General features: G+C 38.1%; 1 protein-coding gene across 4 annotated transcripts in view; it reads left to right on the top strand.

Moving 5' to 3' along the window:
- Window positions 1–26,932, top strand: part of LOC126408840 (cell adhesion molecule 2-like) — a 162,129-nt gene that overhangs the window by 105,823 nt on the left and 29,374 nt on the right. For all 4 annotated transcript variants that reach the window (XM_050074567.1, XM_050074575.1, XM_050074585.1 and 1 more), the window contains exons 2-3: window positions 6,043–6,069; window positions 24,211–24,360. In XM_050074567.1, the coding sequence (XP_049930524.1) occupies window positions 6,043–6,069; window positions 24,211–24,360 (177 nt within the window). The remainder of the gene's footprint in view (window positions 1–6,042; window positions 6,070–24,210; window positions 24,361–26,932) is intronic.

Below are 26,932 nucleotides of genomic sequence, written 5' to 3'. Positions count from 1 at the left end.
GCCATTAGAGGCACTTCAACGCAATAGAGGAGGCAGAGGGATATATTTGTTTTTTTTAACATAACATCTATCTTATTTAGTGCTGTGTGACTTAGGGGTGCCATGGATAACAGTATGACATCAATATGAATATCACAATATGAGTTTTTCATATGATATAACATTTTTTTACCGGTATTATCGTGAACGAGATGATTTGGCACACTCTTAGTGTGAATATAGTCACAGTTTTGTTTTGTTTTTTAAGTTATTTTTTTATAAAAGTTACCAGCCACAGCTTTAACGGGCCACCAACACACACAGCTGCCCAGAGCAGCAATTTAAAGTGCCTTGTGATTCCACTTGTGAGTATGTGTGTGTGTGAGCTGAATATGATGAAGTGCTTCCCTGTCAAAGGGTTACTTACAGCCGCATTGTCCCACGAGAGTTTGTTGTGTGACACTGGCAGAGGGAGAGCAGTGACCCCTGTGATGGCCAGCTGAGGGACAGAGGCCAGCTCTCACTGTTAGAGGACAAACCTCTCAGTGGTCAGTTAAACTAATCACCACAGGGACCAGCAACTATTGCTTTGTTACAGCCCTGCGTCCCCACTTCAGAAATAAGTCTGACAGATAAATGAATGGAGTTCATTCTGTTGCACTTTGAGCCTCACACAATGCAAATACAGCTAACAAGCAGGCAGACTGACTCCCCCAAAATGTATGCCTCTGGTGGCCAAACTGGCCAAACTCCCATCTTTCTGCCTCGTTGTGTTTCTCGTTTTCTTATTGCTTTCTTATCTCATTGTCATTGACACGCTATTATCCATTTCATTGTTTTGTTCCGGCAGATATTGCGCTCATCTGTCTCCTGTAGGATCCCTGTTTAGCCTGCACGTTTTTTTTCCCTACTATGTCTCAACATGTTCTCCTTTTCTACACTGAAGTTATTAGGCAAAGCTAGGTAAGATATTGTTCCCTGTGCTTTGTTTTACTTGTATTGGGTTGTGTAATGTTTTGCATTGTTTTCATTTGTTGGGCATTAAGTGAGATCATTTGAAGTGTGGTGTGGTGTCATATGTAGCCTATAAACCATCCTTGACTCATGTATGTTTCAGTCTTGTTAGTGCTCTGTAATGTTTCAGAATAATTTTATCTTGAAAGCAAGCTCTCATGTTATTTTGCTGAACCAACATTGCTATTTTTCAGGTACATTTCTTAAATCTCAATGAGGCAGTGGCAGTATTGAAAATAAAACATAGTTTGAAGGAATATAAATTTCATCCCAACTTAACTAATCAGTAATGATGCATTGTTTTACAAAAAGCAAATTAACAGAATGTTATCAAACTACAGTCCTGTACATGTTTTGGTTTACTGTTAAATTTTATAGGTAAACATGAAAAATTGGTAGGCACAGGGTCATTGCTGCTATGAAAAACAACTAAAATAGACTATCATAATACTAGACTTTTGCAGTCATAACCTACAGTACAGTGACCAATCTCTGTTCTATTGGCTTTCAGTCTGTCTGACAACAATTTAGTCTCTGGGGGAGAGGACCAATATTTCAGGCTGATTCGGTGTCACCAGCAGATAGTCGAGTCAAGACTTCCTCTTCCATGCGCTAGTCATTTTGGTTAATCGATATTTACAGATATCTTTACAAATACACGTAAAATAAAGATAATTAAAGCCTAACTTATTGTGAGAAGATAGCAGATGGGTTCCAAGATTGCATTTTGGCCAATGTGTTCCGCCTCTTCACATGGACTGTTTGCCTGCCGTTCAGATTGGTCAATGCTACTCCCACTACTATCAAACTACAAATGGAAACCAGAATACTTCCGATACCAAAGTCTTGTCCTGTCGCCTTCAGATTCTGCAAACATATGCAGAAACCTGTTTATAGGGATTATGCAGTGACAGTGACGTTTACATCATTTTGTATGAATCATGTAATGAGGATTTATTTTGCATTTACTACTAATTGTTCACTACTTACAAAAATCTGTGCATCGTGATGAACGATGTTCCGGAGTGTTTATTCGCAACTGTGCTCCACATGTTTCCTGTCCTAGGTAATATAACTGAGTGAATGTCACTGGGTTTTTTTACTGTTGATTAGACAAAATACCTGAGAAATGCTTTGTTTAAGATAAATGGAAATTAAGAGTCAGTCATTAAAATGTAGGAGATAGGCTATTTGAGGCCATTAAAGGTTACTAACAAATTAGAGGTGTAAAACTAATACTCCATTTGTTTAAAATGGAGCAGCTCCAGTGTAAACAAACCTTTAACAGAAAATGTTAAAGGCGATTAGGTTCATTACATTGTTTGTAAGGACACAATAACCATAGCTTGTTTTCATTTTAGTACAGTAAAGGCTGTAACTCATCACTCGGGTCAGGTAATCGTATGAACAACAACAGTATATCTGTGTACTGTTGGATTTATTAAATGCACTCATGCATTTAAGCATATGATAAATGGGTTAAATACATTGATATTCTTACAGAGAAGTGTGTTGTTATGTGCCCCGCTATTGATTTTCAGTGAAAGTCCTCTTAGGAATGTCAAAGCGTTATACTTTTCAGATAGAATGTATTGATATGCTTGCCATGTTCTTGCAAACATTTCCAGTTCACAGCAAGGAGAATCTTATCATGGTGTCTGACTTTGTCAACACTATTAAATTTAGAGGGAGTCAGAGATTAATAACTTCCACGTAAGGAGAAAATAGGAAGAGGCGCAGGCTTGGGAGCATACAGAAAGATTAATGAGTGTCAAAAACAATGAATTTTCCATTAGATAATAGAATGGCATACGTTACTTGTAAAGTCTTCCCAGTTTCCTCATCAGATAAGAGCTTGTTCAAGGATCACCAAGAAATGACCTATTTTATAGATAAACATTTTGTCCTTTCTGCGGACTTCAGATTAACACTGACCTATTTTTGAATCAGAAATAGTACCTTTTTCCACAAGGCTTCATTCCACCCCCAGCTATGGGCATTGTAATGAGCAATGTGATCACTATTTTTATTGAACGTTTGGCCTGGATGTAAAAGAAATGCAAAGATCTGTAATGTGTTACACTGGCCTTGTGGAGGTTGGCTACAAAAGGCAGATTGCAGGACAATCTTTGAGCTTCATCTTACATAATACTGAAGATACCAACATGTAAACACATGCACACAGCCTTTCCTCTCAGATAGCCTTCTCTGCAAACATGTAATTATTGTTGCGATGGATGCCTAGCAGTTCTCAAATATCAGCAGTGGGGAAACACGTGAATGCAGCATTGATTAGCATGTTGAATACAGATGCAAGTTTGAGCAGCAGAAAGATGGTAAGAAGCCAAAAATGATTCTTGACAACAACAGAAACAAATGAGGTGTGCATAGTGTGAACAATTTCACCGGCACCACCAGCTGGAAGGGAACAGCGGCCTGTTAGCTGTTAGACATTTCCCATAATAGACAGGATGTGTCAGCACACAATGCATTTTAGACCAGAGGTGGAAGAGAGGTAAATACTACAAGAGGAGCTTATTTCTTGAGAAGCTGAGAAGTGCTCTTGTCAGTCAACCTCTGCGTCCACAAGAAACAGCACATTGTTGACCCCCCAGTCAGTGTAGATTTGGTCAAGGCATTTTAAGGGAAACCTCCAGTCATGTTTCACCTGCAGCTCTGTCAGAAGCTTCATCCAGGGTGAACAAAAGAAATGCAAAAAAAAAGGCCAAGTGAATGATAGGCCACTTCTCCTCTGAATGTGTATTCTTTACAAATTGGATGAAAAAAATTGGCAAATTACAGATTTGCCAAACTGTTTAAACTATTTTATTAGTACTAGATAAACTAAAAATAAAAAATCAGATGAAATAAAACAAAAAAATTAAAAATCCATTTTTTTCAACAGTGCCCTCTCACAACTTAGAAATGCAAAAATGTATCAAAGTCTTTTTCCCTTAAAATCAGATCACCTGTTTCTTCTTGTGAACAGAAGCAAAAAAAATATCAGTTAGCCTCAGCTCTTTAGACAAGTTGTGTTAGAAAGCCATTGCTTTAATCTCTATCCCAATAGACTTAGGTGGAGGGTGTCTTATGTGTCTGGAATTGGGCCTTTTCTGTGGTGTATGGTGCTTTCTCCTATGTTGGGCACACAGTTCTACTTCTGATTAGCATTCAGTGCTGATTTTGCAGTTTATGCAATGAGTCCTTTTCAAAATCTTACCGGCAAATCTGCTGTTAATCTCCTCTAGTCTGAAGCCTTTGGTAAGAATGTTCTGTCCTCATTACACCTAACTAAGTGTCTCTACCTGAAAGACAGCAAAGTGCCATCCTTTATGTAACTGCTGGAGACAAACAAAGCGCCTGACTCTTGAGTGATGATGAAAGAAAATTGTTTACCAATCTGCCATGTTACCCTGAGTAGCGTGTAATTTGCGCATAAGGTGAAAGTTGAAAGTTATTCAGAAGAAATCTTCCCAGGCACTGACACGCAGATTAGCTCGTAAGAGGAAAGATTTACAATTTTTTCTGCAAATAAACAATTTGATAGCACTTAATTGTTTGGATCTTTTGCAATATCCCATGATCCAAAACATTACATGGTGATAATAAGTATTTTGGATCAAAAAATGAAGTAGATTTAACATTATTACCCACAACACAGTAATCATATACAAGCAAAGACGAGACAAACTTGCAAATATGGAGGCAGACATTAAAAGGATTTGTTTAAAAGTAAAGTTGTATTTTGTAGTTTATTTTATTAACGCACAATGATAAAATTTCACTTATCATCTTCACTGTGGAATATAAATGGGACCAAACTGCAGACTGGTTTTGTCCAGTGAAAGTTAACCTGTTAAATGTGTTAATACTGGCACCTCAGTACAGCTGCCCCCTGAAAGTCAAAGATTTGAATTATCAGTTGGAGACCCTCCAGAGATTCTGCAAGTTGAGCTCACTTTTATATTTATGTCTTTATTTATGGATTTTTTCCAGTCAGTGTGCAGCCTACTTCTGGGGACATTTTAATCCCCTGGGTTAGCTGCAGAGTGAATGCTTCTTGCTTTAATGCTGCTCTGCAGTACAGGTAGCTGCAGACCCAGACCCAGGGTGAAATTATGACCTGGAGGCAGCTGCCTGGTGGAAGAGAGGCTTTGCCCGGTCAGGCATCAAGAGCACATTACCTTCTGCCTTCTGCTTAGAAGTGGTGAATTTACAGCTTACAGTAACTTAATATGATACAGTATCTGGCTTTTGTTTGATATCTAGTGTCAGCAAAAAAATGTTGTTGCACATTTCCGGTCCATCAGTAGCATAGTTAGCATTTATTAGCTCAGAGTGCTAACTTGACTTGTTTACTTTATATCACGTGAACGTTGTTGTCACCCTGAATGTCCCACCGACCCAAACTCTGTATGGAATCGAAAATCCATAGTGAACAGCCAAATCTGATTCGACTGACATAGTAATTCTGAGTCAGGTACAGCCCTACACCTCTCAATAGGAAGGTCCTTTGCTCCAGTTTGGTTCTTCTGTGGTTCTTCTGTGTGAACATGCAGTTGTTTGGAAGATCCGAATTGTTCTCATTCCTCAAAGAGGCATTTTTACAGTTAACCTGGTCCATAATTTCATGTATCATGAACTCAGGTATTCTGAGGTTGACTCAGGATAACCTACATCAGTTGTGTCTTTTGCATTAAGTTGTGTGTAATTAACTACAATCATATTATGTGGACTACCAGCTACGGATACCTGTTTCGCAGATGTTTAAGATTTACTAAACTTATGGGCGGGGGGGTTTGTATTCATGTAATTCCTGTCTTTTTGTAATGTTGTACTGATGTTAACTTCTAATGTTTGATTTGTCATGACATGGTATGGTGTAAATAAATACTGACTATACTACTTGCATCTTTACATTCGCACCATTTAATCTCAGACCTCCTGTCACTACGGCTGGAATAATCATCATGCTATCAATGTTACTCCTTCATACTGCACTACCTATCTAACCTGCTGTTTCCTTGCTTTATCCCCTCATGCTATCAGTGGCTGGGACAAAAAGCAAAGCGAAAGGTGAGTTATTGCCTCCATTTTCTTGCTACATGATTTATGTTGCACACAGTTCCCAATAAACAATGTTTGGATCGCCCTTTTATCTCCCCCAAGAGCCCGGGAAGCATTAACGAACGCTGCTCTCTGCAAAGCTTTCTGGGCATTTTTTTAACCTTTATTTCTCTAGGAGAGGTTTGCTGAACATGCTTGCTCTTTCTCAGTTACAACCTGCTTCACATATGTATAGATTCACATGTTCACACCAGGGAGCTGCCCGCCTCACCCAGTCATGCTTTTCCTCTATTTGGCCACTGTGCAGCTCCACTGGAGCAGCTGGGGGGTTGTTCCTGGTTCAAGGACACCTCAGCGGTAGAAGAGGGAGGAGAGTGTTTCTCATTTGCTTTCCCAACCCAGATTTTCCCAGACATACTGTGAACTCAAACTGGAGACCTTCTGGTCACAAGCCTGCTTCTCATACTTTTTATTTTACTGCTGCCCTTCAGTACTTAATGCTTTGTCCTGATATTTGGTGGTGTTGGTATTGACTTCATTGCCATAGAATCTGATTTATTGCCTAATAAATTGTAATTTTCAGATTCATTATGTACTAAGCTGGGAAATTCAGCACCTACAGTGTTTTTTTTTCTTTCTTGCTGCCCACCCACAAATTACTTCTATCGTTTGAGGGGGGGGGACTACTGCATAATATTTGATGATTTACAGACTATTTCTCTTCCTTTCATATTAGATATTAATTTTCTGTTATTGCTCATGTTCCTGCTGGCTGATACTGTTGTAGCATCCTAACATCAATACCCCAGTGTCTCATGGACTCTGCCTGCATCGTTATGATGCCGCTGTTTCTTTGGGATTCCGTAAAAATATATATGTAGTAGTTGTCCTGACGTGGTTGCTGTGGTTGTTCAGTTTGAATTTTGGCAAGTGTGCTGTTGTCTTTCCTGAGTTGTAAATTGAAATGAAATTTAGCTTTCTAACATACCTTACTAACATCATATGCTTATACATTCATTTATTTTCATTTTTGGACATTATTTGAACCGAAACCACACACACACACACACACACACACACACACAAATGCAGTGTTTTCTAATTACAGAAATAATTAGGGGGCAAGTTTTTAATTAACAGAAGATGCACATTGAGCATCTGCACCTCTGGAATGTCATTCAACATTGAGAAGCCTTTTTCACCAGCATTTTCATCACTATAATTATGGTTAAGAACTTTTATTAATAACGATGAAGATAATGATTATAACTACATGTATCAGTCTTGAATATTGATTAATGGATTTTGTCAGCCTTCCGATTGCATGCTAATAATTGCTCATTTGTGGAGTAACTGTAAAAGTAAAGCCTAGACGCTAGGAAGAAAGATCATCCTGGCAGTTGCCATTATAATGGAAAACATGCCTCTGGTTTTATTTCGCGAGACCTTACAAATAGATTTATTTGCTCTCTGAGGACTCACCTGAGCGCATAAAGCAATGCTTTGACCAGCGCCAGTGCAGTGAAAAGGACAACCATTTATTAAAGTATAGACACTGTCTAAAGAGAGTAAATTGAAGGTAAACAGCTTCATGAGAGAACATTTCATGGCCATCCCAAACTTGTGTTTTTCTGCTTTTTTCTGCTTTTTTTTTTATTTTATTTTTTTTTCAAATGGGAGAAAAATGCAGCAACTCTTACGTAACCATTATGAAGGGCATATTCGGGCAGGTTGAATGTGAATTTAACAGCATTTATGATGGAGGTTACATTTAAAGAAGACATGGCAAGGATTCTCAGTGTGGTAAGGTTTAATTGAACATCTAAAAGAGCAATATATATCTGATTGCAATATTCAGTGGGCTTTGTGGAAATGGAACATGATTGTATGTCTGTCACAGAGTAGTCTCTGTAAAAAATATTGGAAAGGCTTGTGGTAACTAGTCTTGCAGTCTTACCTCTTGGCTCCTCAACAGTTTAAAGGAAATCCATACTTGGAAAAAAGATTAATAATATGGTCCGTAAACCACAGTCAAGCTTATGCCACACTGAATTCTCATTAAATAAAGCATGTACCTGTCTGTTAACAGTCTTCAGGAGTTGGGTTGATCACTGTGAGGTCATTTCTTGTTGTCTCAGTGTTGCCATTTGTTCTCAGCAGAATGCTTACGCGCACCAGGATTTCACAATAACACAAAATCCCAAAGTTCATTTGAGGCATATCACATGTACAGTCATGTAAGTAACACCAGTTAAATGTGTAATTTCCTGTTTCACCTGGAGACAGTACAGTATTTCTGACCCACTTTCTGAAGCTGATGTATTGCCACTTTCCTCCTCCTGCACAGCAGAAAAAAAACACTGCTAAGAGTTTCCCCCAGCTGGGATATTTATTGCCAGTTCTGTGGATTGTCCACCCCCTACCTTCCCCCTGTGTCCCCCACTGTGGCAAATCACAGGGGAGGACGGCGCTCAGTACAACCTCTGAGTCGAGGGAGGTTCACTTTTGCTCAGGTGCTACTCAGTAACAGGCGCCAAATGTCCTTTTTGATGGAGGGTAAAGCTGACAGACAGCTCACTCCGTCTTGGTTATTTCCTCTCCAACAGGCTTCATCGGACTCTGTAACAGCTCAATCAGCTGACTGCATCATTTAAGATCACACTATCGGTGCAGACTATGAATACAATGCAGAGCTGATAGACAGTTGTCGTGTGGTGGGTCATCGCAACATGTGCATTGTGCCTGTCTGATCTGCAGTGAACTGCTCTTGTCCACAGCTGATGGAAGCAATGTAGAAAACCAATAAAATAATGGTGCAGATACAAGATGCACACAGCTGAATGTGTCTTGATAAGATTTCACACAAACACATTTAATGCGAGAAAGATTCATATTAGATTTTGCACCAGGAGCCATTTGCACCTGGAATGAAAACAGCAGCTGACATACAGACTGCAGTTGGATTGCATCTGAATCAAAATTTCTGTTCACCAGTGACTTGCACATATATTGTCTCTTTTGGCCTTGTTGCATTTGTACTTTATTGCCCGATGCAAATGGGGTGCAAAAGAGAGTGACGTGGAGTACATTACTAATCTGGACAAAAGTAATCACAGCCTTTGCTTTTACCATAATTACATATGGATTTTCTATGACTAAATGAATTGCATATTGGAAGGCCTATATGGTAAGATTTCAAATATTCCCTGCTGATTTTAAATTGTGACATTATCTAAAGCTGACTAAGTTCGAACGAGTAGTTGTACAGTTTTCTAACATGGATCACTTTGGACAGGTAATTTAAAGATTAGCTTCAGTTAATGGATCAGATCTAGATTTAGTGCTAATTAGCTGCTGCCCTTAAATAGTTGTTTAAATCTCTCCAATCAACTCGGCTGATAGCTTTTAAAATGGCACAGCTTATTGAGTGCCTCACATCAGCAGGTTTGCCATAAACATAAGAAGTGTTTCTGTTGAGTTAAACCAATAGGGCTTAAATTACGCTGTCAGGGTAAATGATTGTTTGGTGACAGATATGACCTTTCAGTCATTATAGAAAAAAATTACATGAAATAAGTTTCCCCATGTTTTTCTTCATAAGACTCTTTAGAGGGGGTCACTTGGGGTGAAAACAATCAGATATGATGGGGTTATGTTATGGCCCAATTGATGAAAGAAAGCTACCTGTCTTATTTTTTTTTTATAACCATTCACTTTCAAAGTATTTCCTTTATCAACACGTATAATCTAAGGTCCTTAATACATGTGCCAGCAAAAATATTATATTAAAATATTATTTAAATGACAATTTGGTCAGATTAATCATGCTGTTTGCATCTCTCTATATACTATTTTTGAATGTGCCTTTATGCATGGATATAGTTTATATTCTGTACTTAGCTTTTTATGTTTTAGTTGAGATATTTTCACATTCAATTTTCTCACTTGCTCTACTCACTTGTTTTAAAATTTCTATCATATGCCCTAAATAAATAAGCAATTAGTACCAGCTACTAACAAAGCTGTTGCAATCTCAAGACAATTTAAAATTGCAAAAGACAGTAACCACATAAGGGGTTTGCATGCATTAGTATTCTGCATACTGGCAACAGAATTTACAGAAGTGTTCTTATTTGGACTCTGGTGAATGGAACATGTTGTTTACATGATATGCTTCAAAGAGAGTGTTGGTGCACTCCAGTAACATACAGTATGGAATATTAATGTGCAGAAAAATTCAGTTTTGCTATCTGTTCCTAACCAGGAGATAAGCTAGAGGCAGAGCTGCCGTTAATAACAGAAGCTGACATTTGACATTTTGTCAAATATACATTATTATTTACATATTAAAGTAAGACAAGAATTAGACACTAAGAATTCTTTAATGACAAACTCAAAATGGATGTATTTTAGTGGATTAGAAGAGTAGAGATGGCTTAGTTTAGAAGATTCCTCGAACTATTGTGTGAACTGGTTTAATTAGTATTGAGGGTTGTGCGTATTCATTTTCAGTATTACTCCAAAGAAGGGTCTGTATTAATCTAATCCACTTCACTCTGTTTGAAGGAGAAGTCTTGTTAGGTTTGGCAGACGACCACATAAATGGTATAGTAAGCAATAATATCAATACGACCGTGGAGAATCATGTGACAGGCAGCCATTATCTGGACAGCCTGAGACAGACACTCTCAGGCTTGATTATGGGTCTGTCAGAACTGCAGCATCAAGTTAAAGGTCCAGTGTGTAGGATTCAGGGGGATATATTGGAATATGTCATAATAAGTATGTTTTCTTTTGTGTATAGTTGTTGTGTTTTTGTTACCTTAGAATGAGCCATTTACATCTACACAGGGAGTAGAACCTTGTCCACAGAGATCGCCATGTTGCACCGCTATGTTTCTATAGTAGCCCGGGTTGGAAAAAATAAACACTGGCTCTAGATAGGATGATGCACATTTTCGCATCAGCCACCGGTGTTAGCAGCCCCTCCATGACGAACCAAGCAGTGTTGGTAAAACACTGATTTTTTTTTATGTAAAACTACTTTATGTAGTGTTTTAACCAGTTTAAACAGTGGGTTCATTTTGGAGAGGGAGAGACCTCTGCAAATGATTTGGCTTCCAGTAAAAACAGCCTGCACATCTGGATCTTAAGTTATCAGAGAGCTGGTCGCTTTAGGCTTCTGCAACAATCCAAACAGCGTCGGAGAAACTCTTTGTTATATGCCGTGTTTTTTAGGGTTTTAAAGTTTTGGGGTTTTAATCATATAATCTGGTCCCTTTGTTTTGGAGAGGAAGAGACCTCTGCAGATAATTTGGCTCCCGGTAAAAGCCTCCTAAAAATAAACACTGAAGGAATCCTAACTGGGAGTTTATCCTTGCCACATGAGTGAAGTTTCAGCTGGTTGCAGTCTGCAGTCGTCACCACTAGATGCCACTAAATGCCACTACACTACACACTGCTCCTGCAAGGGTTGACACCTACTCAGTTTTCATCCTTTTGTGATTAAACCTTTACTAGTTATCTTGAATGTGTACAGATTGTCCTCTCCACCAATGTATCACCCAGCTTTAAGGTGTGTATTTTCGTAAGAGAGGAATCACACAAGTCACATTAATTCATTTATGACACAAACAAAAGCTGACAGTCATATTAACAGTCTTTAAAATACTGTAGGAACAAACTGAGACTATCACTGTTGAATTCAGCCTGGCTCTGTGGTTACACACGTCTGACAGTGCCCTATTAATAATGATGAATCAAAGTGTAGGGCTCAGGGGATCTGCTGTAGATTTGTTCATTTTTTTTAATTTCATGTCAGTGAGTAATTGTGAAGTTCAAAGAAACAAAAGAGTGCTACAGAGCAAAGTACACACGTACTTGACCTAGCAAGTTCATATCAAGTGATATATTTTAACCTCATTTCCATCTAGTGATGTATAATGCCAAGAGAGTCCTTGGAAGTGTTGGTTTTATTTATTTCACACAATAAAATTTAAAATACGGGAAAACAACCATTGAGAGAAAAAGTGCAGCACTACCTTCAGTAACTAAAATGTATTAACATGTAGTACATACTGTACAAAGGCCTTATTGAAATGGTGCCAAATCAGCAGTGATCTCTACTTTCATACCAAAAAATAAATACGGTTATTTACAAGAACACACTGTATTTAAACGTATAATTTTAAAGCTGCCCTGCTTGTAGAATTAGAAAGCATTTGGGCTAACAGAAACATCAGCTCTTCAGTCCAGGGGAAAACTTGCCTGATATCAGACAGAATTGTCAACTTGTTACGCTCCGTTTCCATCAGTCAACTTGGTGGAGACAGATTCCAAGGTCGAGGGGAAAACTAAAACCAGTGCCGTGGCACTATTAACATAAAGATATGTTTTTTTCAACCACGCCGAACTATAAGCATGATGATATACAGTACTAAGAAGTAGGGTTGGGTGATATGACCTCAAAGCAACATCACGATTAATTGAACATTTTGCCTTGATTATGGTTACTGAATGATTATTTTGTTTTCGCCCTCATAGTTTACTGACAAGGTTTGTACTACAAATATGTGCAACTATTGAAGCTGGGATATTTTTTTAATGAAAGAGTATATATCTTATCTTGTGATTTTAAAATAATTGAAGGAAACAAACACAGATAAACTGGTAATGGTTATTTATTGAATATCTTTGGTATTTTCAATGTTTTGAATATTTTATAGCCTTTGTAAATGCTTGTGTTGTCGAGAGCTGCTTTGTGGAGGCACTTGTTGCTAGGTGCTTGTCAGTCTTTCTTTTCTTAAGCTGTGCACTGTTCATATTCGGTAACGTAGTTGAACTCCAAGTGCTGAAACAGATTAGAGGTATTACCTTTGGTCACTGAAACAGCTTTTTCGCAGTGTTTACATTTGATTTCTTTCTGTTGTGTGTCATTTTTACGAAAGCCAAAATTTGTCCAAAGGACGGACATGGCATTTTTCTTTGTACAAGCTGCTCAAGTTGCTCAGTTAGCTTGGTGTTTGAGTTCTGCTCCATGTTGCTTCCAGTTTGCAGACTGGACAGGGCGGAATCACGTGACTACACACGCAGTTGTACATTTTCAAGGGGACACTACATGAACAAACACACAGTGGGGAGGGTATTCACAGAATGTTAAAAAAACACAACTGAAATTATTGACATGGGCAAGATTGCGTTGGTTAGAGGTTCTGAATGTCAGTTTCGAATAATTTTCGATTAATTGCCCTGCCCCACTAAGAAGTATGCTTTCATTACGTTAATAAATCGACTATGCATCACTAAGTGATGTGTCCTAAGTAGACTGTCTTGGATTTTAGGGCTGCATAAAAACAAATCATATTGCGATTACTTTGGCAAATATTGCAATTGTGATATGAGTTGCGATTTTAGTCTTATGTTTGGTATGATTTGTCGTTTATGTTGTTGGCATCTCTGTAGTACCGCAATGCTTCATTTTTAATAATATGTTGTGACACATTTATCCTCATCATAAAAATAAAATGCAGCTTCTGCTATCAGGATATTGTACATAGCCATATTGTGATTTTGATAATATTTCAATTAATTGTGAAGCCCAACTAAACTGTGCAGTGAAAAATGAGAAGCCCTCAGTTTTCAGTTCATGCTGCTGTTGTGAATTTGTCTTTGATCAGATTCAAACTTGCTTCAACTTGAAGTTGAACTAAAGAACTGTGTAAAGTTAGATTTTCTTCCAACAGAAAGAAATGTTTTGTGTATTGTGTGTAGTTTCGTCCCCTTACACCAATGTTTGCCGGTTAAACCCAGCACCTTTCCACTTTTACAGCTCCCAAGTTGCCAAAATAAAAAGGATTTTATCACAGAGGCAGTTTGATTGGAACAGATTCACCTGGATTTCATTATAACTACAGAATACTGTTGTTTGCAGCAGTGTGAGGGTATAAAAGATTAAAACATCCTGAAATGTGCTGGTATGGTGGTTAGAAGTAGACAACTGAGCACATTTTGGAAGCCACTTATACACTGGCTTCACAGATTTTGATTTGTCTCATGCTAAATTTTCACAGTTCCCTTTATTCTGCTCTCATGTCCCTCTTCAATAACCTTACTGGAAATACTAAGACACAATTATCAAAGAAAAACTGAATTAATGCATTAATCAGCAATTATTTCCCTTGACATATCTGCAATTGTCAGAGTGGCTATAGTAGACCTACTCTACTTCACACTGTTGCTTTTACCACATTTTGTACTTTGTGTAACAGGCTTTTTGTTCTAGCAACAGCATTAGAAAAAAGTATTCACAGATACTTAAAATATTGCTGCTGATGATATTACCACTATTTCTGCTAACAGGTTATAAAGTGGCTGCCAAACAAGCAATTAAAACAATTAGAATTTGAAAAGGCCTCTTTGTTCAGATTGGATGTTAGAGGTGATTTTAAAGGATGATGCTGATTTAGCAGTCTGAGCTTGTCTGGCAGGACATTTCACAGACTAGGTGTCGTGATAGTGAAATCCGGCCATCTTTCATCTTGAGCCTAGACTTAGCAACTGCCAAAAGCCCTGCCTGTGGTGTTGAAGCTGCACCCTGACTCATGAAGGGCCAAGAGGTCAGAGACATAGCTGAGGGCAAGGCCTTGACAAACCATAAAAGTTATCAATAAAATCTTGACATCATTTAAAAATGGTTGCCAAAGTGGGTGTAACACGGCTACCTCTCTTGACCAAAAGCCTGGCTGGATGTTATACTGATTGTCTGCTTGTTTTCTAAAACTGATAAAGAACTCAACTTCATTTACCCCAATCACAAATTTTCCTTAAGGGGCTTTAGGATCTCTACAGCGTACAACAATCTCTATCCTGAATAAAAGGCATGGCAGTTATTAGACAACAATATATCAATTTATGACTCTATAGCATGCATTAGTAGTGCCATTTCATTTTGGCAGGATTCCCTTGTTCACTGGACCATAATTAGGAATGTCACCCAATATTTAAAGTTATATTGAAGGTCATAATTTGTTTTGAAAAGCATTCAGTTGAAATGACAGGAAATTCATCTTTGTCAAAGTTTAATGGCAGAATAATCTCAGATGTGTTGTCCAGGACAACAGCTCAACAGGGTGCATATAACAGCCAACTTGGTTTTACTGACATACAGTAGCTTCTTATCACTAATGTAAAACTGTAAACAAACTTCAGTATGACCATGACCTCTCTCCTGGAAAATACATTTGTAGATAGATAGATAGATAAACTTTATTTCGGTGTCACTCCACAACACACATTAAAAATACATGAGGGTACAGAGGGAATATGTTTATAAAAATACAGTATTCAATACAATTTACCCCCCCTCCCCCTTGACAAAATTAAAAGTGTTGGGGACCACTCAAAAAAGAGTTGTGAGACACCAACTAAAACATCATGAAAAAGATTATAAAAACGTACACTATGGTACCATGAAAACAAAACATAAAACAGTTGTTTTATAAATTGGAACTCATGAAAGGCAATCTTCTGTTAAGGATGAGGTGGCAGGCTTTGGCACATTCATTGATGCAATGTTTACCTGCTAAAATTACACACAATTTATTTGTATCATCAAGATCATTAAAATTAACAATATACTTAGAAAGTGTACTAAATAGTTCAGCGCAAATGTCCACATAAATGTCACAGTGTAAAAGAACATGGGCCTCTGATTCAATGGAACCATTAATACATAAAGTACAGTAGCGTCTATCCACTGGGGTGTTCGTATATCTACCAGTTTCTATTGCTAAAGGAGCAACTCCGCATCTGAATTTAGCAAAGGCACTTCTAAGTATGTTACTAAACTGCTTTCTTAATTACGTTATTGTGGCAAGGTAATCGCTGCCTGGATTATGTTTGAAGAAGAGGTAATGAAACACATGCATTCTTGCACCTCCTAGGCTTTAGAAGGAAGTGGTTGGGGAGGATGGTGGGCATACCAAGTGTACGCCCTTGACACCAGAACCCCAGGTTCTGCGGTTTGGGCAACAAAAGCACATTGGTTAAGGTCAGGGAAAGATCATGATTTGGGTAAAATGTTAATTTAAAAAAAGGTAGAAACAAAAACATAATGCTGTAGTCACTAGGAGTGGATAGCGTATTGTGAGAAAACAACTGAAACACGTTGTCAGTCAACATTTACCTTTTATGTTTAGTATCAACATTTTTGCAACTTGCCAGATATGTTAATTAGCAACAATTTCTCATTATGTTAATAAAAAACATCATTTGCTTAGCATTATGTTTCCCGCAAAACATATTTGCTGTTTCAAATGAGTTGTATATAACATGATTTCTAAGAGACAAGGCTGGTATGAGTGTACCGCATAATGTAATCACAATAAAAGTGGTCCTGGAATGAAGCCTTGGTGTACCACATCTAACTAAAGAGGTGAAAGAATCCAGGTCACAAATAGAAAACTCAAACATTTTTGTTTCATAACTATTTGAAGTATTCCCAGAGAAGTCCACTTTTCATCTGTATGCGCTCTCATGTAAAATCATTCATACATTAGAGTGGGATATTTTCAGTGCTTATTGAAATTTGAAAAGACCTATGTGTTTCCGTAGTATTGGAGGTTGTATCAAGGTTGGGTTTCTCCGGAGGAGGCTTTACCGGATTATAAAATATGGGACACAACCATTAGTCCTGGAGTTATTTACAGCAGAGAATGAAGTTGCTTTTACAACCTATGTGACCTCTTGAGAATTTAGTAGGTATAATGTCTGCTGAACTGGCAGATGAGTCACATGTGAAAGTGTCTATTAGTTCTTGTGGAGAAAGTGAAAGAGCCAAGTGAGGTTAAGTTATTCCAACACAAGTAAAAGAGGAGTAACACTGGGAATCCAACACGATGTTGAGAGCATAATGTAAGTCACGCTTTTACAAAACTTCACACTGAGTTGGAACTGAGAGCTGTCTGTATTTGTCTCACATGGGAGATGGCAAGCTCTATTATTTCTTGTTCTCTCCACCAAGGAATGCACACCACAAGAGGCCTCAAGTTTTAATTAAATGGAATATTTATACACTGTGGATGTTCAACTTCGCTTTCTCTCAACATGCTGGCAAATAGGCCACACAGTTTAGAGTTAGCCAATTAATTACAATTTTGTCAAGTCACAGCAATTGTAGTGATTAATTACTATGATCTCAAGAGTATATTGTCTATTTAAATACCTCATGAGTATTAATGAAAGATATTTGATTTTCTTCTCCAAACTTTTGGTTTTCAGCTTCACAGCATTTACTGTGTACATGAAATGAAGATTAATTTCTTTGTTAAAAAATATATTTTTCTTTTTCAACATTTTTTTATCTATATACTTAGGGATCATTAGTAGAATGCCATGTAAATAACAACATATTTGACATACTTGTTGTCTGATATTCAAGATTAATATTAATTTCTGTCCAAAAATGGAAAATTGAGTAAAATAAAGTAATTATATTTTTTTATTTTACAATTACGTTTTAATGGCATACCTCAAATAACACTTAATTTAATCATTTTTGTAGGTATTGCCTAAATTGTGACGTCAACAATTTAGTCTTGATTATCGGGGAAAATATGTGCAAATGTGTGCATTTCTGTTACACAGCAATTGGGGATGAAATAGTATGAAAATTTCATATAACAACCATACTGACCTAAATGATCACAATTATCCATATTATCACAGTTTTGTGAAAATTTCCAAAAAGTACTGATTCATACGCTTAAATCAGATCACCAAGTTTTATATTAAAAACCACAAATGAAATTCACAGATCTGTGCAATGTTTGTTTACATAAACAGTCAAAAAAAAACTAACACAACCAATACCTGTAAATATATGAAAATCCTTTCAAATTTGCATTATTATTAAAGATAGCCTGTCTTTAAAGTGCTTCAAGTGTCTGTGTCACTGTGGTTGAAGACAATAGCCTAGTAGCATTACTGGGTTTACTTACTGCATACCAACTTTGCAAACAAGGGAATAGCAAAATAAACCCACATTGCATACTACACCTCTGTCTGGGCGTCTGAAAGAAGTTCATTTGATTTTATTACTAATTAAAATTTGAAATGGTAATAGTAACCATTCAGAAATTTTTTTTTAAAATCGTTTTATCCTTAACAGCTATTTAATTAAACTATCGTATGGAATCATTGACTGGACTATTGCAGACGTTAGAGTACAGGCAGTTTTAACATTAAAACACCAACAAATCACTTTCAGACATTCAGTTTTCAGTATGGATAAGTATTTAATTGCTAAAGACATGTTACTATAATGGAATATTGTCATTAGTAGGCAGTGTATGAAGTTGCCATGACTCATTCGCATGCAGAAGGGAACTCTGCACCTCCAACATCTCTATTTGCAAAGAAGCCCTCGTAAAATCAGGCGCAGAGGTGAACTTGTGGTTTGATAAACTGCCTGGAATTAATTTCATATGAAAATTAATAATTGTTATTATTCCGTAATGAAAGGAGGCATTGGCTATTTCTTGAACTATTTTCTGAGTTATTTGTTTTCTTTTTATCCTGCCTGCAGTTTACAGTTTATTCTGCAGTGGTGTGCTTGACTGCTCTCCAGCCATTCATCAAGGCACTGCTTTCCATTATTTGGTGCAGTCAGCTGAAACTGAGAAAGGCTTTTGGGGTGGTATGGCTCATTCTTCCTCCACTAACTCTCTGTTCTCCTCAACAGAGATGTTCCTCGTGTTTTTCACCTTACGCCCTGGATCAGTGGTCATTAGATGAGTCAGTGAAATTATATATGCAACATGGTTGTTATACATGATCCAGTTTTCAGGCGTGGTTGCCCAGCATGCTGAGAATCATATCAAAACAGAACCAACAGATTTCCACATCATCAATAATAATAATAAGGCTCTCCATTTGCATTCATCAGCTAACTCTCGAAATCCTCCCTTTAAATACAGTCATAAAGATTTCTATCTCCCTATTCACATTTTCTAGATACACACCCAGCCCACAAGACTCTCAAAATCAATAACCTAAGTATCATATTCTTGGCTTCTAATATTGTCAGACTCAGATTCCATCAGGCTACGGTCTGAGCTGCATTCTGATAACAGCATGAAGAGAGGCGGGTTGAGATGAAATGAAATAGTTTATCGTTAATGCACACTCAACAGCCAGCTATTCTGAACATCTGTATTCATATTTATACTCTACACCTGCTTCACAGACCTCATCCCACACTAAAATGTATAGAGATGAAGAGCAGACATGTACACCTTAGTCTGTGTTTAAGCAGACATCTGTTTTTGTGATTCTCCTTTAAAATCTAATCATCAAATATTGGTGTTTGCACTGAAGATGCTATCCTCCATCGCCCATTTACATTTCTACCTAATTTCAACTGTGCAGGTAAATATTTGATTCATGAGGCAGTGTCACTTGATTCCATATGAAAGTTAATGTCACAGTGGGGAGATGTGTCAGCAGCATTCTGACTGTGTGAAGCACAACAAACAACTTGACTAATCTCGTGTGTGCTGACATTGTGACTGATGATCAGTGTGCTGGTGGCCCACCTGAATGTGGACCATAATCTTCCAGCTCAGGGTGATATTGCCAGTTTCAGCTTTCACTGGAGTGGGCTTTTTGCTTTAGCACTAAAAAAAAGAAAAAAAGAAAGAAAGCCCAGCAACTCTCAGATCCATGTGACCATCATAAAAAAACATTGTGAAAGGGGAAAGCACTGCCAAGGGACCAATTATAGCTTTAAGGTTTAGGCCCATAAGCAGGCTGATGTTGGAAATGTTTTGATTAAAAGCACATACACACAAAAACAAAACAATAAAAAGCTTGGATTTTAATTGATTAAGTTAAATTTTAATGTAAAAATGAGTTCATTTTCAGTTCAGGGTTCATGATTTCATGTTTTTAATCCTAACCTCCCTTTCTGGAAAGCTATAGAAAGGCTGGATTGGAAAGAGAAAGAAGGAGACAGACACACTGATGTGACTTATCACATATTGAATTTTTCTTTTATGATAGCACTTCATAATAATCAGGGATTAAAGGAGGAGAGTTGCATCATGAAAAAAAGCAAACGCTAATGGTATTCATGTTTCAGAGGGCGCCAGCTCCTTTCATCAAGATATCTCGGGTTACTCAATCCTCACCTTACCTATTCGCTGTCATGGCAGGCAGGTTGCATGCTGTCTACTGTAAATATGTGCAAGCTGTCAAACTGCAGCTGGCCTTGACTGAAAATAAGTAGTTCCCTCTCATTCAGTATAATACTTCCAAGCGCTCGAAAAAGGATACAGCAATGCCCAGTATTCTAGTCCTTTAGTCTGTAGAACTGATATGCTTTGTGTTTAAGAGATGGCCTATCCTCCCCGAAGGCATATTGCAAAAGTGCAGGTTTATTCCTCATTTCATCACTGCACTTCACTGAGTCGTCTTGGATCATCAGTGGAGCAGACAACCTTCATACCTCCATTACTCCTCTCAGTATTGTTTGTTCCCTTTCACTAGCTTAGCTTTTATAGGAAAACACAGCCATGGCTCAACATAATCTACACGTTTACCTAGAAGCTTTTATTGTATTTTTTAGTATCTACAGTATTTATTGGTTATTTAAAGTAAAAGCTACCAAGTGTTGATAAGTTTTTGTATTGTGATGTCATAATTTTTGTTTTGTAGATAAATGAGGCAATCTAAGTGAAAATTGGTGTACTGTAAGTCAGAAATGCTTAAATCCAACATGCAGTAGCTTTTATTGTTATTATTATTATTATTATTATTTATGCTTGAAGACCTCCTGTGGTTGCAGTGATTCACAATTGTTGAAAAAGTTGTTTTATTGACTTTTTTATACCGTCACTGACTGCTGACTCCTTACTCCTCTTAATCTGTCAGCAGGGGCCGAAAGGTTTTATGGAAATCAGCACAGCTAAAAATAACAAGACTTACTGTTTGTTGCAGGCCCCAATATGGCCCTTGTTGTGGCTCAGAAACTGAAGTCCATTGAAAAGTTTGGTCTCATTTTGAACTGGAGCATCTGAAAATTAATTGTATACCTGATATGTTATAATGCAATAAAGTTAGGCATGATACAAGATGAATTGGTTCCAGTTTTTATCTTCACGATCACAACTTGGATCAAAGATTTCAGGCTGTGTTATTAAAAAATCATTCATCCTCATAATCATATATTGTATCTATATTTCACATACAGTCCCTTTTACTACTCAATCTGCTCTGTGCAGTGCGTCATGGCTCCATCAGAAATAGACAAAGCGTGTGTGTCTTTTAGCTTCTGAAACATGCTGCAGCGAGTAACCCGAAATTCCAAAAATTGTCCGGAGAGGCTATGGTCAGCCCAGGCAGGCGCCTGGCAGAGCTTGGCACTCTACTGAGTGCACTTTTCTAATTTAATCTGTTTTCAAATATCTGCCTGGATATTGCCTCTTTTTTTTTTTTTAATAATTTGTTGTTCATTTGTTAAGCACATTGTGTTGCATCTTAGCAACTTAGCCATTTATATTACAGCTCAGTTATAACAAGGTAATTAGGGGGTGATGTTTCTCAGCAATAGATCAACTAATTGTGAAAGAAAATTGTTTGTGCCCCATGAGGCCACAACAGAGTGACAGTGAGCCAGCATGCACACCACTAGGACCCTGAAACTGAAGCAGCTATAAATTCTACCATCATTAATTTTATTACTGTCGCTTGTGCTTTTGCTACTGTGAGGTGTCAAAATGCCTGTAGAAGGTCGAGACAGATGTCATTCAAACAGTCTGCACAAGCCTACACGGTTTTTAGAGGAGGTCTAATCAAGCAAAATGACTGAAATCACCTGCATAGATGTGTAAAGCCTTTAACCCATTGTTGTCACATTATTACTGAGTGATTCTTTGTGATTATTGCATTTATGTTTTTGACTTTTTACCCATATAACCCTGTTACAGAGGTAAAACCCAATTATTACTGATATTCTCTTTGTGAATAACAGGATGTTATTGGGCTGTTACCTTTGTAATTATCATGGCATTACACTGGTATAATATGTATTAACCATTTATTATCCCCTTATTACAGAGGGGATAGAGTGTAAAGTGCTATGTGCCACAAGTCACACAAATTAAATATATTCTGGGATATCCCTCCCCACACACACACCTGAACGTATACCTCTTTAGAGCAAGGTCAGTGTGGAGGGTTGCACGGCATAGAGTAACGTCCTTGGAGCAGTTTGTGGTTCAGTGACTCTCTAGAATATTGTTTGGGGGGTGGTCGGCCTTACTTCTACAGTACAGCACCAATCACCATCTCAAAATAAAAAAAAAAAAAACAGTCTGTAGTTGGCGCTGGGGATTATGTTTCCACAGAAAGGACAGCATTTGCCACACTCTAGACTGCTACGGAATGTCAAGACAGTGGAATTTCATGAATGCATTAGGTGAAGCCCAGATAGCTGCAGTGCACACTATCCTGCACTGGAGCTTCTTTTAAAATGACGCTCACGACATGGCCATACATCTGGTTATGTGAAATGTCTTTATTGGCTTAGCAGGCATCATTAAAAGGATTTTCAACAACAGATTTTTGCCTGAGCAATCATATATACCCCAACTAGAACTTGAGGGATTGAGAATTATATTCATTACTGTTTAGATTTGACTTTTGTTTTTTTTTTCATAGCATTTCTGTGAATTGTGAGCAGTATACACTGGAGACAGGCAGCAAAGATACTGGAGAGATGGTGGTGTAGATGATATGACAAAAAAATCTGAAAGTTATGCAGGAACAACACCTCCACATGGTACCCCACACACAATGCATCCACCTCCATTTGCCTTTTTAAAATGACATGCATAGCTGATTTTGCTGGACTACCCATTGACATCCAGCCAACTGCACTTGAATTGTAATGATGAAATGATGACGTGTTTGTTGATGTGATATTGTGTGATTGGGTGTAATGAGCAGATAAGTAATGTGCACTGTTGGAAATATTGTCTCATTACTATTTATAGTCAGCCTTGCCTTCACCTCTAGCTGACAATGGTCTCCATCAGGACATTCGAGGTCAAGGAAGGTCCACAGACCTTTGGCTGTCCCAACCTTTTCTGCTCTCCCATTTGAGCTGGACTAATGAGGCAGACAGCTGCTCCCTTAGTTGAAATGTCCCTGTGGTGAACTGTACCTGGGAGAGGCAGAGACAATGTCACCTTCATATTCAGGCACATTACAAGAGGAAAACAAAGCAGACCTGTGAAATCAAGAGACAACATGCACAGATTAGCTTGTGGACAGCCAAATGGCCCCAGGCAAATACAGCACATTCAGCTTCAAGCATGAACTCAAGAGCTCTAACACAGTTGTTGTTTGCTGTTGTCATCCTTAAAGGGGCCAGGCTGGTCAGGCTCATATTAGCCTACACTTTGTCTTCTCAGTTTCCCGCAAAAGAGTATTGGTTTTAGACATCTGTTTTTGAAGCTTGGCAGAGTTCAATAAAACACAGGCAGGATAGAAATGCTTCTGCAATGTAATTAGGGGACTTTGTTGAGACGACAAGTACAAATGTGGAATAAGAAGGTAAAATCCAGCAAGGCTGGGTGATTAGGCCTCATTTGGATGTCTTCTGCACACTGTGACGAGCGGCTGTTTCAGGGCAAGGCAGTCGCTCGGATCGAAGGCCCACAGCGTCTAGGATTATGTGTCAATTTACCACCCAGCTGCAGCTCTAGACTCTACAGCAGAACATGACTACCTCTAATTAGGCCATGCTACCAATTAGGGCCCTGCAATAAGGCAGCGAGGAAGGCGCTCTGGGAGTGTAAAACCTACCATTGTCTCCACCGTTGAAAAAAAAAAACTGCTCTAGCACCAACAGCTGTCGAAGGCTGGAGTCCATGTCAACCAGGCTTCCATTACGCTATCTTTGGTTTACTGTGATGTAATGAAGACATTAATGTAATTGTGCAATATCATGACAGAACATAAACTTTGAAGAGTGCCAAGTCTGAATGTTACATTAATGTGATTCAGTGAAAAGACAGTAACATTGAGTCTGAAACTGCAATCTATTCATGTCACGACCATGACCCCAAACTCTGTCTTATAATCCCACAGGTAGCCAAGGTCAGTTCCCCATAACTCAGAATGTGACAGTGGTGGAGGGGGGCACAGCCAACATGACCTGTCGTGTGGATTACAATGATAACACTTCCCTCCAGTGGTCAAACCCTGCACAACAGACCCTATTCTTTGGGGACAAGAAAGGTGAGTAATATTCCTGAGGATAATGGTCCTAATGATAAAGTGATGAGATATGATAAAGATGTCTTAGCCAGATTACATTACTACAGGAGTCTTCTTCATTAATTTTTCAAATTTGGAATGTACAAGATTGTCCCTGCCTGCCTGCAAGCACACAATTTGACTGAATACAGGAAAAAGACAGGATAAGAGGGAAGTGTATTACACGTAATGTCGAAGCAGACTTTTAATGAATTTATGTCTCCATTGATGTCCCAGGGCACCAACTAAATAGAAATAGACTATTTTTGAATTGAACTTTTGTAATCACTGACAGTGTTGTTTACAACACAGTATCGCCTGTGGATTGTGAGATGATTGGGTTTAATTAGCATTTTAGCTGCCCTACATTTGTATGGCTGTTTGTATGTCCCTGAAAAGGAAGCACACTGTTGCAACCTTGTGAAACAAGGCCCGAGCCAGAATGAATTATAATGTGCTCTCACCAGCCAAATCCAATTTAAAGGTGACAAAAGTCTGGAGTTGATAAATTGGAATTGGGGTGAAAGGGAGTATAACAGTGGACTGGTCTTGTAAGGGTTGGGGGTGTTCATCTTTCAGTGTTTCTCACAGCATATTACCCATTTCATTTATGCTGTAGCTGCTAATACAATATCATTGGTTCAGTGATTGAAGATTAACTTTCCCTTTGAATAACAATTTATAGGAGAGAGAGACGCCAGAGTGAACCAACAGAATGAGAGTCACAGTCTGGTTTGAAAAAATACTTTCTCCCTCGCAAGTGATTGGATTTAGTAATGAGGTCTAAGGTGTTTTATTAGATGAAATTACTTCCAAATACAATTAAATGAAAGTTAACTAAATCTCGCATAGATACTCTTGTGTGAATGGTGTTAATGTGCCCAAAGGATTTGAATTCGAGCAAAAGTCATTGAACCAAAACCATTTTTTTTATTGTTATTTTTTTTGTATTCTCTCGTGTAGAGAAGGCAGCTTTTTAATAGATAGAGTTTTGAAAATCATCAAATTATATTAGAAAAGACTCATAAATCTTCCTTCCTATTTTGTACTTTGACGAGATGTAACACATAATGGAACGTTCAGATCTTATCTTTTGATTATTTTATTTGGCCTAAATGAAGCCGCATAACTGTTTTGTTCTCCTCCTGATCTCATGTGAATACAAAGCCATAATCTCTGTCCACATGTAAATCCAAAATGCTGCTGTTACAAGCATGTAAGGGGAGCTTGGAGAGCACAATATGTATGAGCCTCTTTGCCCTTCTTGGGCAGCCATTTATATTGCATGACAGAATCCTTTTCCTGAGCAATACGGATGACAAAATGAATGTAGTCCACTCAGCAGAGGTTGCCAGGGCTAAGTATGGGAACACTTCCTCTCCATCTCCTTTTAAACAGCCAAATGAAAAGCTTTATTGGCACAACTAATACGATGCCTGTGAGGCCATCAGGAGAAACGGGAGGCGTGGAACAACACGGGCTTCATGCGAAGAAGAGGGTGGGACACCTGGGAAGAAATCTCTACTGTGCCAAATCACCAGTTAATTGCTTGGCAGAGGGCTGCAACTGTCCTTCTTCTCCCGTTTGTTGTGCCTTCTTGTAGAAGCCAATGAAAAATGTTAGATTCAACCTTATGCTACCTTTCAGTCCAACAACTAACTGCAGACTGGCTGAGCTTGAGGCAGGCTGTTCTCTCCCTCTGATGAACAGCTGGTCATAGACTGCTGTCAGTGAGTAGATTAGATTAATGCAGCTATGTTGCATTTTCTTGTTCTCAGTGTTTGGATTTTTGCTATCTCTTTTACCTGCTGTTTAGATAAATCTTTCATTTTTCCCTGTGCTTGTTCTCTGTCTGTTGTCTCTGTTGTCCACCTCTCTGCTCACTACAATCCCCTTGGGTGTCCATGACAGCATGGCCATATGTTACCATTTGATGCACATGCAAGTTTCCCCCACTCTCTCTTCACAAAAGTAGTTTGTCATTGTGCATTTGTAATCCAGAGGAAATTCAGCTTTTATGCATGATTCCGGATGCTCAACACATACAAGTAATGATGATAAAAATACATCTGCTGTTCTTTCTTAAATTAGACAAAACGCTCTGTGAGGCTTGTTTTTAAAAAATCTACTCTCCCTCTTTCCCACAAGCTCGGTATTAAAGATAAGGGCATTTGTCTGGATGTGTTTGGAGTTTGATATAAAATAGTGAGGAAGGAAAAGAGTATTAAAATGACCTTTTAAATCCTTTTGAGCAGCTATAGTGGTGTAAAGAGAAACATCTGTAAAGAAGCTGAACGTTCATATTATATCCATTGGGCTTGACAGCTGCTGGGTAAAGTAAGACAAAATCTGATCTTTGCCCTGACTATAATTTGTTCCATTTTAATTCAGGTCTGACAAATGAGAAAATGAAAAAAGCCCCAAAGACTACAGCCAAGGAGAAAAGGGATTTCTGTGTCTTTCCAGAATTTTAAAGAATACCTTAAGTCTACTCCAGTGTTTTCTGAGCTTTCACCTCCATGGTAAATGATTGGTTGAGTTTGGACCACTTAAA

This window comes from Epinephelus moara, chromosome 2 (genome assembly GCF_006386435.1).
Source record: "Epinephelus moara isolate mb chromosome 2, YSFRI_EMoa_1.0, whole genome shotgun sequence".
NCBI lineage: Eukaryota > Metazoa > Chordata > Actinopteri > Perciformes > Serranidae > Epinephelus > Epinephelus moara.
The sequence above is the reverse complement of the archived record's forward strand: the minus strand, read 5'-3'. Positions and strand labels throughout refer to the sequence as shown.